Source organism: Zingiber officinale, chromosome 3A (assembly GCF_018446385.1).
Source record: "Zingiber officinale cultivar Zhangliang chromosome 3A, Zo_v1.1, whole genome shotgun sequence".
In the NCBI taxonomy this organism is placed as follows: domain Eukaryota; kingdom Viridiplantae; phylum Streptophyta; class Magnoliopsida; order Zingiberales; family Zingiberaceae; genus Zingiber; species Zingiber officinale.
Window position 1 is genome coordinate 60,994,221 of NC_055990.1, and position 24,102 is coordinate 61,018,322.

General features: G+C 33.7%; 1 protein-coding gene across 1 annotated transcript; it reads left to right on the forward strand.

The window, feature by feature from the left end:
• The first annotated feature begins 1,332 nt into the window (after positions 1 to 1,332).
• LOC122053779 (60S ribosomal protein L18a-like protein) lies at positions 1,333 to 15,076 on the forward strand. The gene is made up of 4 exons (XM_042615747.1): positions 1,333 to 1,741; positions 1,861 to 1,963; positions 2,753 to 2,867; positions 14,911 to 15,076. The coding sequence occupies exons 1-4, from the start codon at positions 1,528 to 1,530 to the stop codon at positions 14,968 to 14,970; spliced, it is 492 nt and encodes a 163-aa protein (XP_042471681.1). The 5' UTR covers positions 1,333 to 1,527; the 3' UTR covers positions 14,971 to 15,076.
• The last annotated feature ends 9,026 nt before the right edge of the window (positions 15,077 to 24,102 follow it).

Sequence of the window (24,102 nt, forward strand, 5' to 3'; positions counted from 1 at the left end):
ATTGATAAATCACTTCATCCCAATTGAATCTACCTAAATTTTTAAAATTATCTACAATATCTACAAGACCTAATGAAACCTTATATGTACTAGACAAAAATAAAATACAAACAAATATATACAAAATGTAAAAATTTACAAAATACTAAAACATGAGCATCTACTTCAACTCTATGAGAATAGAATTTAAGCAACTTCTCAATTCTTGATATAGAAGGTTCTTTTTTATGAGAGAAGTGAGTAAGAAAGAGGTCACCCGATACATTAGTTGAGTTCATAGGAACATTAGCACTTCTATCTGAAATATCAAATAACAGAGATACATCTCTTTTAGTGAAAGCTACTGGGACACTTGAAAATTTAAATTGATTAGTTTTTTATTATGCATTTCTAATTTTCAACAACTAGAAAATGTACCTGAAAATATAAAAATTTGAGATGTTAAATCCTAACTTTGAAATATATTCACGAGTAGACAACTAATTTGTTGAATATCTTATGTGTCCAAAAAAAGAGTAAAAGGGGACTGGTTAATGATTGTTTTGTGTCAATCATGTAAACGAATAGAACCACGATCTTGTCCTTTTATTATTGGACGGCTAAAAAAATCATTAAAGTGACCTAAAACACTAGTCCATTGGAGTTTATGACCAATATTAACTGATGACTAGAATCCCATGGTAAAATATCAATTATTAACATAAATAAATAAATGTACATATGTAAAAATAATGTTTCTATGATTAAGGAAAACCATCACATGTTGTCCTAGTTTTTACAAACTAGCACAATGTTGTAGCTTGTTTTTACAAACCAGCACAACATTGTAACTCGTATTGAAAAAAATAGCACCACGTTGTAGTTGGTTTGTAAAAATCAACTACAATGTGACCATTTGAGTAAACTGACATATAGAAATTCGATTTTTTACAAAATAGTAGTACGTTGATAATGATTTTTGAAAAACATCACGTATGTGTCCATTTTTAAAAACTAGTATCATCATGTTCCTTCGAAATTAATCATTAAACTGTATCTCATATTGATTTTTAAATAACTGGTTCTTAGAAACAACGATGGATAAAATAAAAACATTCAGTATATCTTTGCAACTCTCATGGAATACACCATTAAGAAATATGATTAGAGAAAGGAGAGGAGAGAGATGATCATTACAGGTTGGATGAAAATACTAAGTCACTCTATGTGAGTTGATTGTTGAAGAAGATAACCTGATTTAGGGTCTGACACAGAGAAAGAGAGGAGCGGGAAGAAAGGAGAATGGGGTTTATATATAGAGGGAAAAAAAGCAATACTGAAGGACCTTTCGGTAATGAATCGGGGTTGCTCTTGGTAGCTGAACGGTAGCTTGCCATTTAAGATAGAGCGTAATTCCCAATACCTTCCTCAGTTACCACCCCAATTTTTGTCCTCCCATTCAACGGACGTCCTTCATTCTAGGTGGTGACCAAATGTTTAAATCCCGTCCGGTCATTGGCGCCCACCCTTCCGGGCTCCTCCACCAGAATGTCGACGGTGGCGGGTGGCGAACGCGACGTCGAGAGCGCTAAGATCCCCACCGAACATCCTCTGCCGATTCATCCCCCTCCCTACGCCAACTTTCTACCCCAGCCAGTGCCACCAACGGCGGCTCCCCCTCATGCTTACGCCCCCCCGCCCAATGCGCCGCCGCCGCCCCATCTGGCACCAGTACCAGCCACCGACCACTACAATATTGCAGGTAGGTGGATTCTTCTAAACTTATATTTTCTTTCTCTAACGCATGCTTAAATCATCTTTCCGTGGCAACCCTATTCTTAAATTTCCTCCTTTCACATTGATTCCTGATTTCTGTTTCAGTTGGGTACCAACCCCACCCATATTCGGCTGTGGTTAACGGGATCTCCATGAACACGAAGGAGCCTCCTCTTCCTTTTTGCGGCATCGGCATCGGCTGGGCTTTGTAAGTGGTTTCCACTCCTTCTTCAGTTCTTTACCAGAAAGTAAATATTTTCTCTTGAGGCATAATGTGGGTTATAGTTATAGTTTCATGTAGTCGGAGTACCGCTTCAATCAAATCTTGACATTTGGTAAATGCTGTTATCTATGAAGAATATGTGTCCCGTTATGATATCTTACAGCGATAGGATCTCCTTATGTTCATTCATGAAAAGAAGGGGGACTCTTTACTTAATTGGAGATTCCAAGTACTCCCAGAACTTCCAGATAGTTACAATGGTGATGTCGGCCCATCAACTGTCTCATGCCAAGCAAAACTGGGGAAAAAAACAACAATACTGTAAACAAGTGGTTTTTCTTTGTTCAATAGGGCATGCTAGGTGTAATTGTAACAATTCTACTATTCTCTCTGCCATTCTTATTTACACAACCATGAAGATGTGAAACTTCATTTGGAAGTTCTAACAAATCATATAATCTTATGTTGTCCATTCACTTTTTGTAAACCTGCAGATATAATTACATTCTTACTTTATCTGTCTCTCCATAAATGCACAATCCTGCATTCTTGAAATTTAATGTCTGGAAATGTAGAATCACATGTCTTTTTCTACTGCAAAAAAGAGAAAGCGTGAATGGAGATATATCTAGGCAGAACATAAGAAAAATTGAAACAAGGGATTACCTGGGATAAAATCATAGGATGTTGTGCAATACTTCGTTATTTTTGCTAGTTTTGTTGGATTTAGAAACTATGCAATTTTGATCGACGACAAGTCCTTTCCCTTGACAGGTTTATGGCTGGCTTTTTCTTTGCTTCAATTCCATGGTATGTTGGTGCCTTGCTTCTGCTATTTGTTGATCAAGATTATAGGGAGAAATGTGGATTGGTTGCATGCTCAATTGCAGTAAGTATCTAGTTCTTTCTAAATCTGAAACTGTGATAATTTTCCTTTTTTTTTTCCCAAATGGTTCTAGCTTACCAACTAAGTTCAGTTATTTTTAGATTTATTCTAAAGTTCCATTGTAATTTAAAGTTAATTATTAATTGCACATGGATTTACCAATCTAAATGTCTAGAATTGGTAACCTAGATTTCATTTATGCCCTTAAAATTTTTGCTGATGATCTAATATTAAATTGGTGAATTTATTTCATCGATAATATTCTTGAAAAAAGAGAAGAATATTAAAAAATAGACTTGAGTATAATACCAACTAATCCGTCTACCAATAAGATGGCAATGCTTGTTAAATTGGCTAAGAAGTCGGAGGCTTCATATGTGGTAAAGTAAGAGAAGCAACAAGAGAGTGGAACTAGGTGGAAGTTAGTTTGTTAACAAAATTGTCATGTGCCACGTGTCTCTCATACAAGGCTATGTGCCAACTCCAAGGCCTAGAATAAGGGTTCTTGGTGCTATACTAAAAGAGGCTCAACATCTTTCTGCTAACTCAGTAACTCACCAACCTTGTGTTTGGTTAGATAACCTTGCAGGGATATCTTATTTTCCCTTCGAACTAATTTGGAACTTCTGATCAGTTCAAATTGATTAGAAGCAAATTTATGGTGGGTGCAATTTAGGTGAACAAAGAGCCGTTTGAACTGATAACTCAAATGCGGGAGTTTTGTTGAGGCATTCTTGTCTTATCTTCTCCTTTAGTAAAGAGCTCATGTTCAGGTCTGCTCTTGGGTCATCCAAGAAGGCTAATAGTTATTAGGGATTTTAATTTGCTAATGATTATGGAGTTCATGGGAGAACAACAATTCATTTTCAATAATATTTCTCCCCTTAGTAGCAAATATCATATTTTCCTAGTTTATGTTACATTAGATAGCATAATAGATGAGATAGAGTTATTTTTAAATACCAAGTTTTAAAATTTTAATTTGTTTGATGTTTTCTTAAGAAAGTTTGTTATATGTTTTTGAGGTAGAAGGCTTTTTCTTATTTCTTATAGAAGGGGTTTGGATCCCATATAGTGGATTGCTCTGTTTTAGGAACTTTTGTTTTAGTTGTGCTACATCATTAGATTTGTATTAGGAGAAAAGATAGTGAAAGATTAGAGCAAAGGTTTGGAAACATAATAGATAAGATAGATTGCATTTTAAATACCAAGTTTTTATTTAATTTTTTTCAAGAAAATTTGTTATATTTTTTTGGGTAGAAGGCTTGTTGTTATTCCTTATAGAAGGAGTCTAGATCCCATATAATCGATTACTATTTGTTTTATGAAATTTCTTCAATGGGTTGCATCATTAGATTTGTATTAGGAGAAAAGATAGTGAAAAATTAGAGCTTGGGTTTGAAAGGGTATTATGATTGACTAGTTATACAACAATTCTCTAATATTTTATTTATATAACATTTTCTTATCTAGATTATGGGTAGAACTTATCAATCAGGATCATAGTCATATTCATCGAGCATGTTAGTCGACACAATTTGAGGTCAATTATATGGATATTATCATTTAGTAAACTCTATGCATTGCTGTACCACTAGTAATATTTATAACTCTTAATTAAATTTTTATTAAGTTAAATTGTTAATTAGAGATTTCCTTGGTCTACCTTTATCCCTTAATCCTTTTGCTCTAATTTCTATATCCTTGGGCCCTTCTCTGGAGCTACATCCGCCTGCTCTTAGATTGTATGCAGTTGATTTTTTTCCAGCAATTTAACACATCTATTGTCACATGAACATTTTGTCTTTAATTGCCTGATGTTTTACATAAAGTATGATGGATCCTACTATAGACGTAAAATTTTCTGATTATCTTAGGAATATGCAATGGTCACATGAAACTTAAGAAATTCTCCCTAATTTTAACTAGCTACTCTTTAATATTTTTATTAATCTCTTTTCTTAATGATAGATTAAGATAGACAAAACTTTTACATAGAGGAATCTCATGTCCATCCATTTTAATTAGTCGCTTGTTTCATTTTTTTTTACATTTTGTATTTTAATTAAATTAAACCCTTTAGTTTCAAACGTTTTCACACTTCTGAGGTTAGATGTATTTATACTCTCATCAATTAATACCATATTTTCTGTAAATAGCACACATAAAAGAGATCGATCTTGTAGATTATTCATAGATTCATCTAAAAAATAAAAGGATAAAGATTTAAAGTTACTCTCTAATGTAAATCTTGATGGCAAAAAGGCGAATACGCTCGCCTCCAGCGCCCCCGCCAACCTGTCCCAGGGCCAACACGGAGGAGGTAAATCACGGGCGGCTACTAGCCGTTGGAATAGTGACTAGCACATAAGGGAGGCATTTACCTCGGCTTTGTTGAGATTCGAACCCCAGACCTCATGATGGCAACACCTCATGTGCTAGCCACTAGACCCATCCGAGGGGACACCTCACCTCTTGATGGCTCTCTAATGTAAATCTTGATGCTTAATATGTTGGATTGATTTGACTATCATAGTTGTAAGTTATCAACACAATAAAGGATATTATGGTAGATTTCCCAAAGGATGCCCTTGGTATTTAATTTTTTCCAACAAGATGCCCCACACTTTATTTTTAACCAAAGGAAACACCTTCTCTAACCTATTTTCAATATACCCATCAAGTATGATTATTTATTTTTTTTTTTTATGGACAAAATGAACTTCGATAAAGAAAAATAAGACTAATTTTTATTGATGGGAGCATAAGGAATTCAAATTTGATTTTAGTTTTGGATTTCAATGCACTTAATCTATCAAGTAGTTTTGATCATCCATCTAGAAGTATTGACCAAAATTAAAAGAACGACTATGTAAGAAAACTATTTGTACAATTGAGAGAATAAAGATTTCAAATCTTGTCTTATTTTTTGTTTTCAAAATGTGTTGGTTCATCTAGCAGTTTTGAGTGTTAATTTAACATTTTTGACTAAATTAAAAAATAAAATCATATAAAAAAGCCTATATTTGTATTCTTAAGAGCACGAGTGTAAATCATGTGATGTATCACAAGTGGAGATTGAGGTTGGGTGGTTTGAGGAGTAGAAATAGGGAATGCAGTGGTAAAGGGATTGTAAAAACTCAGGTATTTCACCTAAGGGTTCCTAAGTATCACACCATAGGGAGATTGTATAAAGAAATATAGAAACTTAGGTATTACGCCTAAAGGTTCCTAAGCATCACACCATAGGGAGATTGCATCATACTACCAAAGAGAATTCACAAAACTTTGATATCTATTTCATATTCTAGCATTACAACACATATTTATACTATGACTCACAAAGAACTCAAGCAACATAAATGCTCGTAGATGAACTCATTGAAAACACAAAGGACTCATAAAGACACATAGGAAACATAAAAAATACTCAAAAATATGTTACAATTTTCCAAGCATGTGGAAATTAAAGCACATTGGAATTATTGGACATTTAATGTTGGTTTTTGACTTTTGACTTCAACCTTTTGGAATTGATGAATTTTATATCATTTCCCAAGTAGATTTATCATCTTCCAAAACATGCCAAATTAATAGTGGAGTTTTAGAATCTTTATTTCTATGTTTATATACTTTTAATGGAGTTTGCCACTTGTCTCCATTAACACTCCCCGAGTGAGAAAAACTCATCCCAGATGAGTTAAAAGTGTGGAATCTTTCATAACAGTCTCTATTCAATTATTGAAATTCATCATTAATAATCCATGTGCATTCAGAAAGGGGTCGTGCCTTCCATTTGATAAGATACTTTTGATAACCGCTTCCCTTTTTAGACACAATCTAATGAGCAATTACATTTTCAATGCCGTCTTTCATTGTTTGAATTGATGACAAATGAGCATTATATGTATTACTTGTCATAACATCTTCATGTCCATAATATAAAGCAAGATCCTCAATGCTGAAGATATTGCTAATAGTCATGTGAACCTGGTACAAAATCAATAGTATGCTGAATTTTACCCATTGGTGCTCATTAGGTAATTCTTTATGTGCCACGTCAGAAAAGTCATTTAATAACATAGTGATTTGCGGAAGAAATAAGGAAGCTTCGGAGCAGATACTTCTTTAACTTCTTTGATTATAAGAGCATATATAGTAGAACTTTCTTTACTTTCTTGGTTAGAATATGAAGAGATTTTCCACTATTTATAACATTCTTTGCCTTCTCTTGCTTCTATTTCTTTACTTTAGTCGTCTGCATTGGTTTTAATAATACTTTCTTATGTTGAACATGAAAGCGGATGTGTTCTCCTTGCCATAAGGATGCACATCTTGATCATATAGCCAAGATCTCCCAAGAAGTATTTGAGTTACTTTCATAAGAATAAGATCACACCAAATAGAGTCACTATGAAAAATAGGTGTCCAATCTTCACCTTCGACTTTTGGAGTGGTAAGAATATGCCTAACAATAGTTGCCAACGAAGTGTCTTCATCTTCTTCCAAATCATTATAAACTCTATAATAAAAAAAAATTTCATCTCCTACTCTTTGATTTTTAGCATCATCTTCATACTCTATCCCAATGTGTAGATTCTTTATAGGACAATTATAAGCCATATGATTCAGTTGGTAACACTTGAAACATATGCTGCCTTTCTCTTTAACTTAGTTGGTTTCAAAGGTGGTTTAGAGTCACTTTGCTGATTAAATGAGTTGGTGAATCCACCTCTCTTGTTTGTTGGTTGGCTCCATGAATTCCTTTATTCATGGTTGAAACTCCAAGCTTTTTACCAAATGAATAACTCAGATACTACTACATATCCAAGGCAACTTAGAAAGTTTGCTCTATGATGTAAATTGGTGGTCTTAATAATTCTCTTCAAATTTCAGACCTTAATCCAACTTTAAACCTTGCTAGAGTCTGTTTAGGATCTTCAACAATTTGTCTCCCGATCTTTAACTCATCAAACTTCTGCATATACTTAGCTACAAATAAATGTTTCCGCTTTAAATTTATAATCTGATCACATAATTTGTCATATTATTTTATAAACAAATACTTCTCTCGTAATTTAGCTTTCATCTCCTGCCATGAGTTGATTGGTGATTGCCCTAATCTTGTTATGTATGCTTCAACACCAGTCCACCATATTAAGCTTCATTCAAGCAAACCTTACTCTTTGATCATCTGACATGTCGTACCAATCAAAATATTCTTCTATTGTGGCAAGTCAATCAACAAATAAAGTGGGGTTCACTTTTCCTTCAAAATCTAGCACCTTAGTTCCAACCTTCTTTGTGATATCTCCAGTAACATCTTGGTAATTATTTTCTGCTTCAAGAAATCCTCTAGCTCACTCAAAAAAAGGTTGTAATTGTTGAGGTGTTGGAAACCCTTCTTGAATCAATTTGTTGTTTTCTTGAGATGTTTCTTCTTGCTCTCCGTGGACTTGATCACCTTTAGATTGAGAAATCATGGCTTCAACACCATTTAGATGAATTTGCATACCATCAAGTTGTTCCATCACGTGAATAAGTATTCTTCATGTTGATTATCAATTAATTTTCCTCTAAAGCTCCTCCCAGATCTTGTAGACATATTAATTTATGCTCTGATACCACATATGATGTAGTACAAGCGAAGGATTGGGTGGTTTAGGGAGTAGAAATCTAGAATGAAGTGGTAAAAGGATTATAGAAACTTAGGTATCACACCTAAGGGTTCCTAGGCATCATACCATAGGGAGATTGCATAAAGAAATATAGAAACTTAGGTATCACACCAAAGAGTTCCTAGGCATCACACCATAGGGAGATTGTATCCACACAAGCAAAGAGAACTTTCAAAACTTTGATATCTATTCTATATTCCAGCATTACAACAATACACATTTTTATACTAGGAGTCAAACAACATAAATGCTAGTAGATGGACTCATTAAAAACATAAAGGACTCATAAAGACACAGAAAAAATACTAAAAAATATACTACAATTTTCCAACCATGTCGAAATTAAAGCACATTGGAATTATTGGGCATTTAATATTGGTTTTTGACTTTTGACTTCAATCCTTTGGAATTGATGAATTTTATATCATTTCCCAAGTAGATTTATTATTTTTCAAAACATTCCAAATTAATAGTGGAGTTTTAGAATGTCTATTTGCCTGTTTATAGACTTTTAATGGAGTTTGCCATTTATCTCCATCAACATGTCATATATTTTTTTTTTATTTAAAAAATTATTTGGTTTATCTAACAATTTTTACTAAATTGCTTGATGAATTAAAACATTTCAAAATCTAGAACTAAAATCAAATTTAGTTATTATTTTAAAATGTTTTGATCCATCAAAAATATCAAAACTCCTAATGGACTATAACATTTTAAAATCAAAAAATAAAACAAGATTTAAATTCATGTTCTTAGGAACAAGATATGGTATTATTATTATTATTATTATTTTTAATATAGTTTTATTTTTTAGTTTGGTTAAAACTGTTTGGATGAACTTTTAAAACTACTAGATGGATTAAAAGATTTTGAAATTAAAAAAATTAATCAAAATTTGAACTTTTCAAGAACACAAATATGGTCTTATTATTAATTTATAATTTGATCAAAACTACTAGATGAATCAAACAATCTAAAATTAAAAATGAAGACCAAATTTGAATTTCTCACATACTCATAGGAACACAAATATGACCTTATTTTTTGATTTACTCTTATTTTTAATTTAGTCAAAAGTGCTTGATGAATGGTGAAAATTATTAATTCATTAAAATATTTTAAAATAAAAAATAAAAAATAAAATTAAATTTGAATACCTCACTCTCCTAGTTCATGGGGTCTATGAATGTTCTTTTTTAATCAATATTAGTTAATGGGGTTATTTTTTTTTGAAAAAAGGGAAGGTGATAGAAATGTGTCTCGTTTAGTCAAAAATATAATATGCGGTGCTTTGTGGGAAAAATTGAAACCTTTGAGCACCATTTGGAAAATTTGCTAGATATTATTATTATTATCCTTTATCACAATCATATAATTTAATATTATTTTCTTAAAACTCACTAGAGTAACCATAAAGGGATATGAAAACATTACATTCAGCCTAAAAAAACAGCTTCTACAATAATGGTAGTCCACTCATTTTAGCTTTGTAAATCCTCAACAATTTGTTCCTCTTAATTTTTTATGTCCTTGTCAAGGTCCCAAGTACCACAAATTGACAGGATCAACTATGGTGGCTCTGCCATTGATTGACAACTCTTTTCAATTGAAATATCTAAAAAAAGCATACAACTAGGTCTGTTTATTTATCAAGTATAATAATTTACCAAAATAAGATCTGACACACTAAATTAATAGGTTCAGCTAAAGAGTTTAAAGTCCTAATTAATAGTGGTTCCATTATTTAAACCTCAAATTCCATTATTTTCCAACAATTTAATTTCTCTTGTGCAATTGAATTGGAATTACATGAATGCCCAATAAGAATATAAATATAGATATTCAAAGCATTTAGAACTAGCCTTTCATTCAAGAGATGAGTAGGAGGATAACATTTTCTCACTAGATGGAGTCAGAGCAATACAAATCATCTTTCCATTTTATCAAAAATAAGATTATTTTCCTTACTCTATGTAGTCAAAATCATCTCTCTGACAAAACTAAAAATGAAGCTTAAAAGTAAAATGAAAAAGAATTCATAAAATTTTTGATAGAATCGAGGCATAATGCTCTGCTGCTTTCTTGGATATTGAATGTACAAAAGGGAAATTGTCGAGCTATAAATGCATACACATATTTACTTTAATTTATTTATTTTTGTATAGTCAAGTGCATACAGCATATTTCGGTGAATCCATTACAGAAGTTACACAACTGGTAGCAAACTTCAAGCTGGTTAAACAAAATTAGCTTCTGTCGATATATACATATATAATGCATAATTTTACTTCATTATGAGCAATACTGCTTGTCTTTCCATCTTGTGTGATAACACAACTGATCTGTCATTAGGAGAAAGACCAGAAGACTTGAGAAATTTGTTAATGTGCTATTATATCTAAGAATTGTAGTGTCCATGCACATTCTGGATGAAATTCTAAACATGCTATATCCTTGTAGACTGCAATACAAGGATGTAACAAAAGGCTTCAAAACCAAAGTCCAGCCTTTGAAAAATATGATATCTTGAATATGAGCCCTTTTAAAAACATAAAAGGCTAGCCATTGAGAACTTTATGGTATCTTAAATGATACCAATAGTTTACAATCGATCATTTCTTAATGCCAGGTATCTTTTTCTATGATCATTTCCTGGTAGCTAATGTGTCAGGTTCAATTTAGGTTTGCCATTTTAGGAATTTTCCGATTCAAACCCTCATGTATCATTATTGCATAGTAGTTCCTATCTAGGATCATTTTCATCAAATCAGGTAATAGACAGTGGTATTGTTATTGAAGTCATCTTAGTTGTATAAAGTGAAGAAAACCAAGAAGATTGAAGGACAAAAAAAGGGGAAGAAGAGAAATTGTTATTATTATTTTTCAACTAGATATTACATCAAGAAATAGAAGATGCAAAATACCGAAATAGGAACAAATAAAAGAAAGGAAACATAAGAAATGGAAATGACTAAAATAAGAGATTATTTATTGATTTCCTAAGATTCTTTCATGATTTTATGCAATTCTTATCTCAAAAATTATTTCCTAATTTCCAGAGATTATTTCATGGTTTTATACAATTAGGATCTCCTAATTTTCCAACACTCCCCCTCAAGTTGGTGCCTAAATATCAATCATACCAAATTTGCTTATTAACTATTCAAAGTTGACTCTTGCAAATCCCTTCGGATGTCAACTATTTGTTGTTTAGAAGGTACAAATGATAAGTAAATGGTTTTAGCTTCAATTTTTTCCTTTATAAAATGTCGATCAATCTGTATGTGTTTCGTTCTATCAAGTAAGTTGAACAAGATTATGAGCAATGCTTATTGCGGCCTTATTATCACTGTATAACTTCAATGGAAGTTCTATGGGTTTCTTGAGCTCATTAAGTATTCTATATATCCACAACACCTCATAGACTCCCTGAGCCAGTGCTCTAAACTCAACTTCTGCACTACTTCTGGCTACAATATTTTATTTCTTACTTCTTCATGTTACTAGGCTTCCCCTACAACGGTGCAGTATCCTAAAGTATATCCTGCTATTAATCGATCTTGCCCAATCTGCATTAGTAAACACATCAACACTTCTTTGATTAGTCTTTCTGAAAATTAGATCTTTTCTAGGAGTAGTTTTCAAATATCTCAAAATTTTATAAATAGCCTTAAGGTGTTGTTCAAATGGTGTATGCATGAACTGACTCACAACAATGACTAAAAAAACAATGTCTGACTGAGTATTAGATAGGTAAATTAGTTTCGTAACTAACCATTGGTATATATCAGTATCAACAGGAACACTTCCTTTTACCCAGAGTTTTACATTAGGATCCATGGGAGTCATTGTGGGTTTTCAACCACTTATTCTTGTTTCCTCCAAGAGATCAAGGATATACTTCCGTTGAGAGACAACAATACCTTCTTAAGAGCGAACGACTTCCATACCAAGGAAATACTTAATCCTTGATCTTAAATTCAACTTCTAGGCTTTTCTTCAGTCTTTCCACTTCAATCACATCAATCTCTCCTTCGGTGGAAAATTTTAAGAACAATATATGATCTGTTTGTCTTTGAGTGTATCCTTGCTTCTTGACTGATTGAGTAAATTTCTCAAACCAAGCTCTCGAAGATTGTTTGAGATCATACAAAGACTTTTCTAATTTACACACCTTTGAGCTGAATTTCTCCTCAAAACCCGGTGGACTATCCATGTACACCTCCTCTTCTAAATCACTATTGAGGAAGATATTTTTTACATCTAATTGTAGCAAAGGCCAGTCTAGATTAACAGCAATAGATAAAAGTATTCTCATTATATTTAATTTTGCAATGGGAGCAAATGTTTCAGAGTAATCAACACTATAGGTTTGAGTGAACCCTTTGGCCACCGATCTAGCCTTATATCTCTCCACTGATCCATCTGAGTTACATCTCACATTGCTTTTCCCTATTGGTAGTGTAGCAATCTTCCAAGTTTATTCTTCTTAATAGCTCTCATTTCCTCAAGCACAACTTCCTTCCACTTTGGAACTTGTAGGGCCTCCTATACATTTTTAGGAATGTCTATATAGGATAATTGAGAACAAAATGTGACAAGAGATGAAGATAAATTTGAATATGAGGTTAAATTTTTTTTTTGTTTTCAATATTAAGTTAAATAACTTTGTAAGTCATTCAATACCTTGTCTCCTTAAACATTTCCATATCTCTATAAGAATATCATTTGGTCCAACTTAACTATGTTGGGTAGTTAAGTTTTTTCCAAGGGTGATTTTGTAATTTTTGTAAATCTTTCTATCCTTTTTTCTAATCATAAGAAGTAAATTTGTGATTTATTATTTTCATTGTTGAATGTAACAAATTGTTCTTTTTTCTCAAAAAAACATATTAGCTTGTATAAAGTATATACTATCACAAAATCTAAAATAATTTTCCCTTCTTCATTTTTGTTATAAACCCATAATCCCCATGCACCCTATCATATTTTTTATTTTTCATTTGACATGCACATTTAGATCTCCACTTATTAATGTAAATATATTGGATTAATATGAAAATAATGTAAATATATTGGATTAATATGAAAATTTTGCATTAATCCGTGGAGATGGAGGTCAAACTGCAAGGATGTTGTATGGATGTTGGCAAAGAGGGAGTTGAGGAGGCTAACAAAACAGGAGCCCGATGACCTCAATGTCTTGATCACTCAGATATCAGAGTTTGCTTTAGATCAAGCTTTGATCTTTTCCTCTCTCAATGACTCTTTGCTAGCAGTGAAGGAGTGCAATGCGTCGATTGAGCAGTTGGCGTAGGAGTGCATTATTGTGGCAATGGAGTGAGATGCAGGATTTGCAACTTTTATTCAAGTCAAGCTCAAAGGAAGAGGACCTGCAGTAGCTAGAGTTATCATACCAATTGATAGAGTATCAAAATCGAATTGTTGAACCACCCAGGAACTTTGGATGAAATTAATGAAGCAAATGGGAAAATATCTCAAAAAGAAAATAAAGTCTCACTGAAAAGGAAAAAATTCTTACCCAAAAGAAACACTCACCAAGAGAATTAAAAAGGAAATTATGTTAATTTAGAAAATTTGCCTAATACATAAGAATTCTAACCTTTCATAGATTGATAATAAAACTTATTCTTCATAAAATGGAGTTTATCTCAATAAATATTCTAATTATCTCAATACAAATTCTAATTGATTTTTTTTTAAAACTAAAGGTTTTAAATTCTTCCATTATTTTCTTAGAAATATAGCGAACTATTAAAATTTAAAGACTGAAAAATGTTTTAAACTTTTGATAATTCTTTTCTAAACAAAGCTAACCTCCCGTATGTTAATCAAGTAGTTGTCAGGCAAACACTTTAACATCATAGTGTTGTGACACTTGACACCTCCAAAAATAAAATTTTTTCAGACTATTTCAGTTTTTTGGACTTGAAACCCATCTTATCATTTTTCCATTTCGGAAGGGGTTGCAGTTGTTTGTACCAAAAAAGCAGGCAGTTTTATCTTTGTATGTGAATTCAAGGTTGCCAATCTATAAGAATGACCCATAACTTCATGCAAGATTAATAATGTAGTGCTTGCTATTGCTCTGTTATTTTTCCCCCTAAGATAACACAACTGGAATGGTTTCTATAGTCTTTTCTGATAGCTAACATAGTCTCTAGTATTCCCAAACTAACAAACTGCTCTGTTAGATTTTACATTCCATTTCCTGAAAAGGTTTTGTATAACATTGCTTTTTCGTTTTCTGCAGACACAGTTTTGTCTTAGTTGGTTATGTCCTTAGTTTCAGTGATATGAAGTTTGAATAGTTAAGGTTAATGAAAATTTTCTTCTTGTTGCAGGCTGGTCTGGCATTTTTATCTGTAATTATAAATGCTTTGAACTACTATGTATTCTGGTAATTCCCGCCCATTTTTATGCATGTGGATATTAAGTAAGCTTTTGTGCTTACGGATAGACGTGAGATATTTTATATTTCAATTATTATAATTTTCATATTAGATCCACATGTATTCGGATGAGTTGGATTAATGTTAAAAAAAAAAAAATTGTTTCAACCATGAACATGCGAGTTTGCATTTATAGGGCCACGTACACGAATTATGTCTACTGTATATTTAAATTCATAGGCCGAGTTTGTTGAATTATTAAATCTTTTTTTTTAAAACTTAACCATAACTATTAAATGGAAATTGATTTTTTTTGTTAATAATTGAGTTTAACAAATGACGCGTCAATGTTTTATTTTAACGACTGATTAGTATTGTACAATAGATGGAAAGAACAAAAATATAATTGCTAAAAAAATTATACAGGAGCGAATCTTATGAATCCTATAAAATCTATTACCTCAGGCACATCCCACAATCATTAGAAGTCCGATACCCTCAAAATTTAATGAGGATAATGGATTATGGAGAAGGACATCTTCCATGAATAAAAATAATTCTATATATAAACAATAATTCTTTACTTCAAATCATAGGCAAAAGGGCAGCTAAAATAATTTATTTTCGAAAAAATTTAGTACTTTTAAACATAGTTAAATGTGATAATCCTTAAATATATGATATCTATCTAAAACAATGGATTGTATCTGTCAAAAGAGATTACTATGAAAGACATGAACTTGACAAAGAAACTAGAGAAGCTATAATGAGGGTAGGAGAAAATTACTTAGATGATTTTACTAGAGCTGCTTGGGAAGCTTATAAAGTAAATTTTCTAGAGGAAATACCTCGTATAGTCTCCCAAGATAACAACATATTAAACTTTTATTATATCATGCATAGGTTATTTACAACCAGAGATGCTAATACTGGCTTAGATTTACAATAGAGGCTATGAGAGATTTGGAATAATTTCAACTATTTAGCTAGAATTGAATTAAATCGTTTTGTAATAACTTCCTCGTACTTATAGCAGTCTCAGGAAATTATTGTAATTCTGAACTAGGAGAAAGACTATTTAGTAAACTTCTAGGCGATATAGGAAAAGAAATTCATAAGGTATGAATAGACATGAAAGTAGCACCTCAATACGATAATATAGGAGTACGCATACAACATATTATATAAGTCCTTAAAGACAAATGCACGTACATCCAAATATAAAAATAATTTAAAAATTAACAGTATAGTTTCTATAGTCAAATATATACTCTGCAACAATATAGGCTTAATCAAAATAGACAATGCTAAAGAAAAAAGCCTGTTAAGTCCACTAGAAAACCCATAACACAATAATATTAACTTAACACTAAGCCTAGAAAAATATACTATGTAAGAAAGAGTAGGGAAAAGAAGCCTTATTTAAATAAAGACAAACATGTCCGGAAGTTTAAACTAAAGAAAATATATACGAGCACCATCACTTGTTTTTCTTGTAATGAACCAGGACATTTGTCTTCTACATGCCCTAACAAAAAGAATTTATATATAAGAGAGACTAAGTTAGTCACTTGTACTAATTTAGACTTAGTAGAATACAATCATATGTTTCTGATACTTCCTCTATTTATTCCATAGTATTTATTGGTGAGATTGAGGATATACAATCTTTTTCTGATTACACCCTGATAAATTCATTCTTAGATAATCCATGAAGAGCACTAGATCTTTCATCAGGAAATGGATGCGCTATCATATCAATGGGGGGATCTATTTGTTAGTGCAATCAACCTCTAAAGTTTTAATTTTTGAAAAATATGTTTAATGAAGCTTGATCAAGGGAAGTCATAGTTGCAGCTAGGTAAGGGTGAGAAGTCTACTGAGTGACTAGTCCTAACTGCGGTTAGGGAAGGGAAGTTCTACTTACAACTAGGCAAGGGAAATCTCATCAGATCGTGGAAGTCAAGTAGAAGGATTTGATAGGTCTAGAAGACCCGATATCAAATCCCTGGTGGGTTGATCCGATACTGAGTCCTGGTGAGTGAAACTAGGTGGAGAAAACCCTAGAAGGAGATAACTCTAGGTTCCGGTGAGTGAAGCTAGATGGAGAAAATCCTAGGGGGAGGTAGCTTAGGTAACAAGAAGTCTTGAAGAGTGAACTCCAAGAAAAGTTGATTCGATGATTTTTGGTCGACCGCGCGACTGCGCTCGGTCAACCTGACCAACATATCTTGGTAAATCTAAAGTTAGTTTTACCATAATGTTCTCTATATTACTATTATTGCTATTGACTAATATACTATTGCAGGAAAAAGTCTTAGTCGATCATGGATGAGACACTGAGCCGAGAAAGTTCAACAGGTTTGGAGGACCAATGTTTGGCAGGTAGGTTGAGGTAAGCAACTGGAGAAGAGCAACGGTGAAGTCATGTTTCTAAAAGGAACAACCTTAGATTACTGATTTAACTGAAGAAAATGGGAAGGTTTCCAAGTTGAAATCAAGGCAGCTTTACTGTGAAGTACTACTCATGCATCATATATTACTTGCTAACTTTATTTTACATGAGTATTTATTTTAACTCTATTTTATAGGAACCAATCTGATTGGTTGACCGAACCTAGATGATGTGACAGAGATGAGATCGCGCAGAAGAAAATATGGAAGCCAGCCTGATCGGTCGACCGAACCTAGGGATCGATCGACCGAACAATTAATATACTTAATGGAGAATTAATGGCGAATCTCGACGAAGAGGGAAACTGTACAAATCGTTCGACCAAACAATAAATGCTCATAAATACACGAAGATCAAATCTCAATGAAGAAGAAAAGAAAGGGGTTCAGTTGACTGATAGGAGGATCAGTCGACTGAACTACGAATTATCGGTTGATTGAACAAGGCTTATATAAGGGGTACTCGAGATTCGAGCCGTAACAAGTTTTTCCATCATTGATTTTCTACTCAGCTTCTGTGCAAAACTGTTGTTCATGCTCTTACTCTGTGCTTCATCTTCACAAGCAAGTTGCTCCATCAAGAAGTGTCGACAGAGCTTCATCTCCTACCTATTGTCGGTATAATTTTTAGTTATGCTTGCATTATTTTACTTTCTAAAAGATAGTAGTGTGTTACTATCTTTTCATTTGTACGAATTGTTTCTTTCTGAAAGTTTTGGAAAGAAGAGTTATAGTGGATTACCCATCGATGCGATCAAGAATTGTGTGTCTTGGAGTAGGAGTCGACATAGGCTCCGGACCAAGTAACTGAATAAGTCTTATTATTTTCCACTGCACTCTGTTATGTTCCCACAAATACACGGTTACGTCATCAGTAATATAAAAGATATCAAACTCATAGGGACTAGTATAATCACTAGTGACCTCTCACGTGGAATTAGCTAAACAATAGATAGAAACCAGTTACGAACTAAGTTGAAGAAGTGAGACTGAGAATAAGAGAGAGAAACTTGGTTTTGGGGAATGTTCTAGGGGTTCGGTTTCATTGTGAGGTTTTTCAATTTAACATGGTTTACTAATTGTCTATCCTCAATTCACATGCACTTGTAGGAAGTTGCTAACTCTTCCCTACAGTGGACAAATTGGCTAGATATTTAGATCAACATCTTTTGCCATTAAACATAAATGATTCCTATAAAGTTCGTTAACGAGTTACCCCATCACTAGGGCCCCTCGGTCATCCATCATAAGAACACACTCATACTTAATAACCATAAAGATGAGGATGACAAATACACACACACACACACACACATATCTACTTCCATGTGGAGAATTGTCTTTCCTTTCAAGGTGATACCCTAGACGTATGTTAACAGGTACCCCTGTCATTAGGGCACCTCGGTCATACAATCTAGGGCATTCTCCTATGGGAATAACAACTCCACACAACCATTCAATCAAATATGAGAATTAAGTTCAAACAAATGCATTCACATAAGATCAAATAGATACAAATCATGATAAAGTCATCTAGATAGGAAATTGGTATATCTATGAGTTATTACTATAAGGAACTAGGGCACTAAACACGCAAAAGCGCAGCGGAAAACTTCTAGTTCCTCCAGGAGATCCATGCGAAAGGGAAAGAAAATAACTTATACTAAGTTATGTGATAGTGGTTATACCTTTGATGCGTGCTCACTGACTCCAGACAGCTTGGATCTCAGCACAATCACATGTTCGCGCATCTACGATATCCACACGAACAAGCTTTGCCTTCGTTTGTCTCACAAACTCACAAGAAAGAGATGGAAACCATCTAAGGTTGTGCTAGCAACCACAAGAAGGGGGTTCGACCAAGAGAGGGAAGGAGGAAGAAGAAGAAGACTAAAAGTTTTTCACATAATGAAAACATTATCCAATATATTTATCTCATGAATACGAAAGGGTTTTTACCCTTTCATCTTCCAATTCAATGGCTTAAAATTAACCATTCAATCCAATGGTATTCAACTTCTTTGGTGAACTCAAGTTCACCCAATGAGTCTAACTCATTGATTCTCATGCAATGTTGAATTCAATGAATCACCATTCCAATCATTCGAATTGATTCAATGAGTCTAATTTGAATTGGACTTAATCCAATAATTAGATCCAATTGAGTTTTACTCAATAAGTCCAATTCAGATTAGACTTAATCCAATGATTTATTATATGAACCCATCTCCATATCTACTTGTTCTTTATGTGTGATCCAATAGGTTCTCATAATGTTGACAATGTACTCAAATCAACATTTAGATACATAAGCAATGAGTGGCATCTAGCAAGACATTATTGCTACCCAAGTGACGAGAAAGTCGAGATCCGACCTAACCTGTTCGTGACTATTATTTTGTATGACTTGGTCCCTCTATCCTTGATATATTAATCAATGAGGCATAGATCGTGTCATCCTCTTATCAACCTTTGTGTTTCTTGATCTTTAAATAGACACACTCAATCAAATAAGCTCAATATCTTATATTGACTCATTTGCGCATGGTCATGCTTTCTTGTGTTCTACTAATCAAGGGGCCCACAGATATCGCTTCCGTTATAAGGAAGGGATAAATCTCATCTACATTACTCACATCCCTCCGCAAAATTCATTGCATACCTAGTTATCGACTTTATTGTCCACCTTGTTACAGATGACGTTTGTCGATACCAAAGTATACAATTCCTTATATAGGGAACCGTAGTGACTTCAGGTCTAAGGACTATTCATACCAATAGTCACATGAGAATGTTTATGACACTCATACAACGATCCATGAAACATTCTCATGGAAGGTCATTCAATATATGTTCTCTACTTAATTCTTGGCCTAAATTTTCTTATCGCTCCAGACCGAGCTCTCCTACTTACAAAAGATTATGCTCTTTTCTTGTCCACCCCTGTCGTCTCTCTTCTGGTCTCTAATTATCCTTTCGTCTTGCATAAGCGTGGTGATGCCCCTTCCAACGCTCCTTCCATTATTTATCCCTCCTCCACTACACCAAATGCACAATCAATCACCTTTAATAAGGAGTCATGCAAATACCTTAGCAAAAACTCATGCAAGGGTTCTTGCCTACTAAATACTCAAGAACTTTCTTGTTCACTAACTTTACAAGACTATCAAGAAAACTAGAAATACTTGGCTGTATAAACTCTTATCCAGATGATAGTGCCAAAAATTGGGAGAGACCTAAAGACATTCTCTCTCCAACATTTTTGCTTAAGTTAATAAATACACATCAACTAGACTTAGATTTCTTAATTTCTAGGTTAGAAAAACTAGAAATTATAAGAGAGAATCTTACAAGATATTGGGAAAGAGATAAGGTATACTGCAAATTAGCAATAATAAATCTAGATCTCACCATAAAAGCACAAGGCTTAAGATATACCAACTGGGAAATAGAAGAGTGTGCTATGCATATCAAATAATTACTAAATCTTGGAGCAATCCAAAGATCTACTTCTAGGCATAGGAGCCTGACTTTTATAGTAAATAAAGGATCTGAACAAAAATGTGGTCAATCAAGAATGATATTTAATTATAAAATATTAAATGATAATTGTCAAGAAGACGGTTACAAAATGATAGATCGTATGCGAAGGATAGAGGGGGGGGGGGGGGGAATATCACTTTCTTTAAAACTTATCTTTTTCTTTTAAATCAGAATTGTACAGCGGAAAATAAGAAAAGGGACAAAGTTGTTTACTTCGTTCGGAGCCTAGCTTGACTCCTACTCGAAGGCCCGCGGTCCTTGACTATACCGATGGGCAAGTCACTATATCTCTTCTTTCCGAAATCCTCGGAAAGAAGCATATCGTACAAAAGAGTAAGATAGTAACAACCTACTATCTTGCTTAAGTGAATTACAATGCAAGCTTTATATAAAAATATACCAACAAGTAAATGCAGATGAAGCTTTGGTCGGCACGTCCTGATGGTGTGGCTTGCTGAGCTGATGAAGACTTGTAGCACGAGTTGCTTGCAGAACAGGACTTTTATCGATCAGAAAGTATTACCAAGCCTCAGACCTCGAGCTCCTTTTTATAAGATCCAATGATGTTCGGTCGACTGATCCCTCCGTTCGGTCGACCGAACCCGCTCCCTTCCTTGCCGGCTGGAGTCTGACCCTGGCTCGATCTCTGACAATCAATGCTCTTTAAGGGTTCGGTCGACCGATCATGCCTTTCGATCAACCGAACTGGATATTTCCCTGTTCGTTGAAATTCACTGAGATCTTCTTTTAATGCTGCATTTATTGTTGATTGGATCAGTCGACCGGTCCTCCGGTTCGGTCGACCGATCAGGACTTTTTCCTTTTTGCTTCTGATCGTTGCTGATGAACTGGCCTGTGTTGAGTCACCATGGTTCGATCGACCGATCCTCTGGTTCGATCGATCGATCAAGCTTTGACCGAACTATATTCTATTTTGATCTGAACTAATACCTGCTTTGAGTTGACCTGGTGCAGTCGACCGATCCTCCTATTCGGTCGACCGATCAGGTTGAACCTACAAAACAGTGTTAGACAATAATCCTGCAAAACAGAGATTATGCGTGAGTAGTATGAAAGACAGTAAAACTGTCTTGATCTCAACTTGGAAATCTTCCTGGTTTCTTTAGTTGGATTAGCGACCTAAGGTTGTTCCCTTCGGGAACCCGACCTCACTGTCGCTCCTCCAGTTATTTACCTCAACCTATCTGCCAAACTTAGATCCTCCAGATCTAGTTCGGACTTTTCACTTAGCCTTGATCGGCTCCCCAGGACTTTTCTCTTGATCTTCGGTCCTCCAGACCTCTCGATCACATTGCCAAGCTTCGGGTCATCTCGAGCTACTTGGACTTGCACCTGGGTTCCACGATCTGCTAAGATTTCTCCTGCCTAGCCTCCAACTAGGTCTTTCCCGGTTGAGTAAACATCCTGCACACTCAGTCAACTTGTTAGATCATAACAAGACTTAAATTGAACCTTTGACAACATAAAAACTTAGGTTTGATTCTGGTGCAACTTGCACCAACACAAAATACCTAATAAAGACCAACTACTCAATAAAATACAAAACTCAAAATGATATTCAAAGTTTAATATGAAATCAGGATTCTGACAAGTTAAAATATATCCTGATTGTATCAAATGGACAACCTTCTCATCTCTAGAAGGACATTTTGAATGGTTAGGAATGTCATTCGGACTTAAGATAACATGCTAAATTTTCCAAAGGAGGATGGATGATATTTTTAAAAATGTCTCTATGTTCACCTACATCTACATTGACGATGTATTAATTTTTTCGAAAACAAAAGATGAACATTTTGCTCATCTATATGTTATTTTTAACCTCTTTGAAAAACAAGGCCTCATAGTTTCGCAGAAGAAAATGAAACTAGCCACAAAACATAGATTTTCTTAGAATAGAAATTGGGCAAGGACGAATTACACTCCTATCTCATATTTCATCCAAGATACTCACTTTTCCAGATAAAATAAAAGATATGAAAACATTAAGAGCATTTTTAGGACTTAAACTATGCCAGACATTATCTCAAGGACATAGGAAAAATTAGTGGACCCCTATACAACAAAATGTCAATTACAGGTCAAAAATACTTTAATCAACAAGACATAGAGCTAGTTAAACAAATCAAAGAATTAGTTAGAATTATTCCAATTTTAACACTACCACTGGATTCTGACTATTTGGTCGTAGAAATAGACGGATGTGAAATAGGTTGTGGAGGAGTTTTATTTAGAAAAACCTCCAAATATGACCCCAAAACCTTAGAATCTTTGTGCAGATATGCCTTAGGGAAATATAAAGAAAAATATCACTTAACTTCTCTAGATTACGAAATTCTAGCGGTCATTTACTATCTTGACACATTCATGCTCTTTATTTGCAATAAATAAGAAATTACTATCCGAACTAATTACGAGGCAATTGTGAAATACACACAACAAACCTAAGGGTTACATAAAAGCTTAAACATAAAACGATGGCTTAAGTTCACAGATACACTTATAAATAAAGGATTTAAAATCTAATGGGAACATATTAAGGGAACAAATAATTCCCTAGAGGATACTTTATCATGACTTTTACATTAAACTTCACTAAATATTACAGGATCAATGGATCGACAAAAGAAGGTGCAAACTTTTGCCATAAAAACTATGAAGTTTGACAACCAATAATTACAATAGCTTATAAACTATAAGGATCAGTTCCATCTTTCCTCCAGAACTGTTTACTTAACAATATTTAGAATATCCCCAAAATTCCTGGCAATGCTAATTACAAGATAGCAATAATTAATGCTTTATCCAACTAATTCCTGAACCACGGTGTAAAAACTAGAAGGCAAGAAGTTTTCTTGCTATATAGTTTATTCAGGAATATAATATGATGGGAAGAAGTCAAAATAGCCACACAAGGATGTGAAAAATCATCCTACAAAGGCTTTTACTCCATAGATTAAGCATTCACTTCTGCCAGGACAATAATTGACACTAACTTCTTTATAAGCACCTTAAGACAGGAGGAAAATCAGACAAAATACAGTCTGATAGAACTTATGCTCAAATAGCCATAATTGAACTTAACAAAATAGCCATGATTTTGGATTAGAAGATGATTTAGTTTGG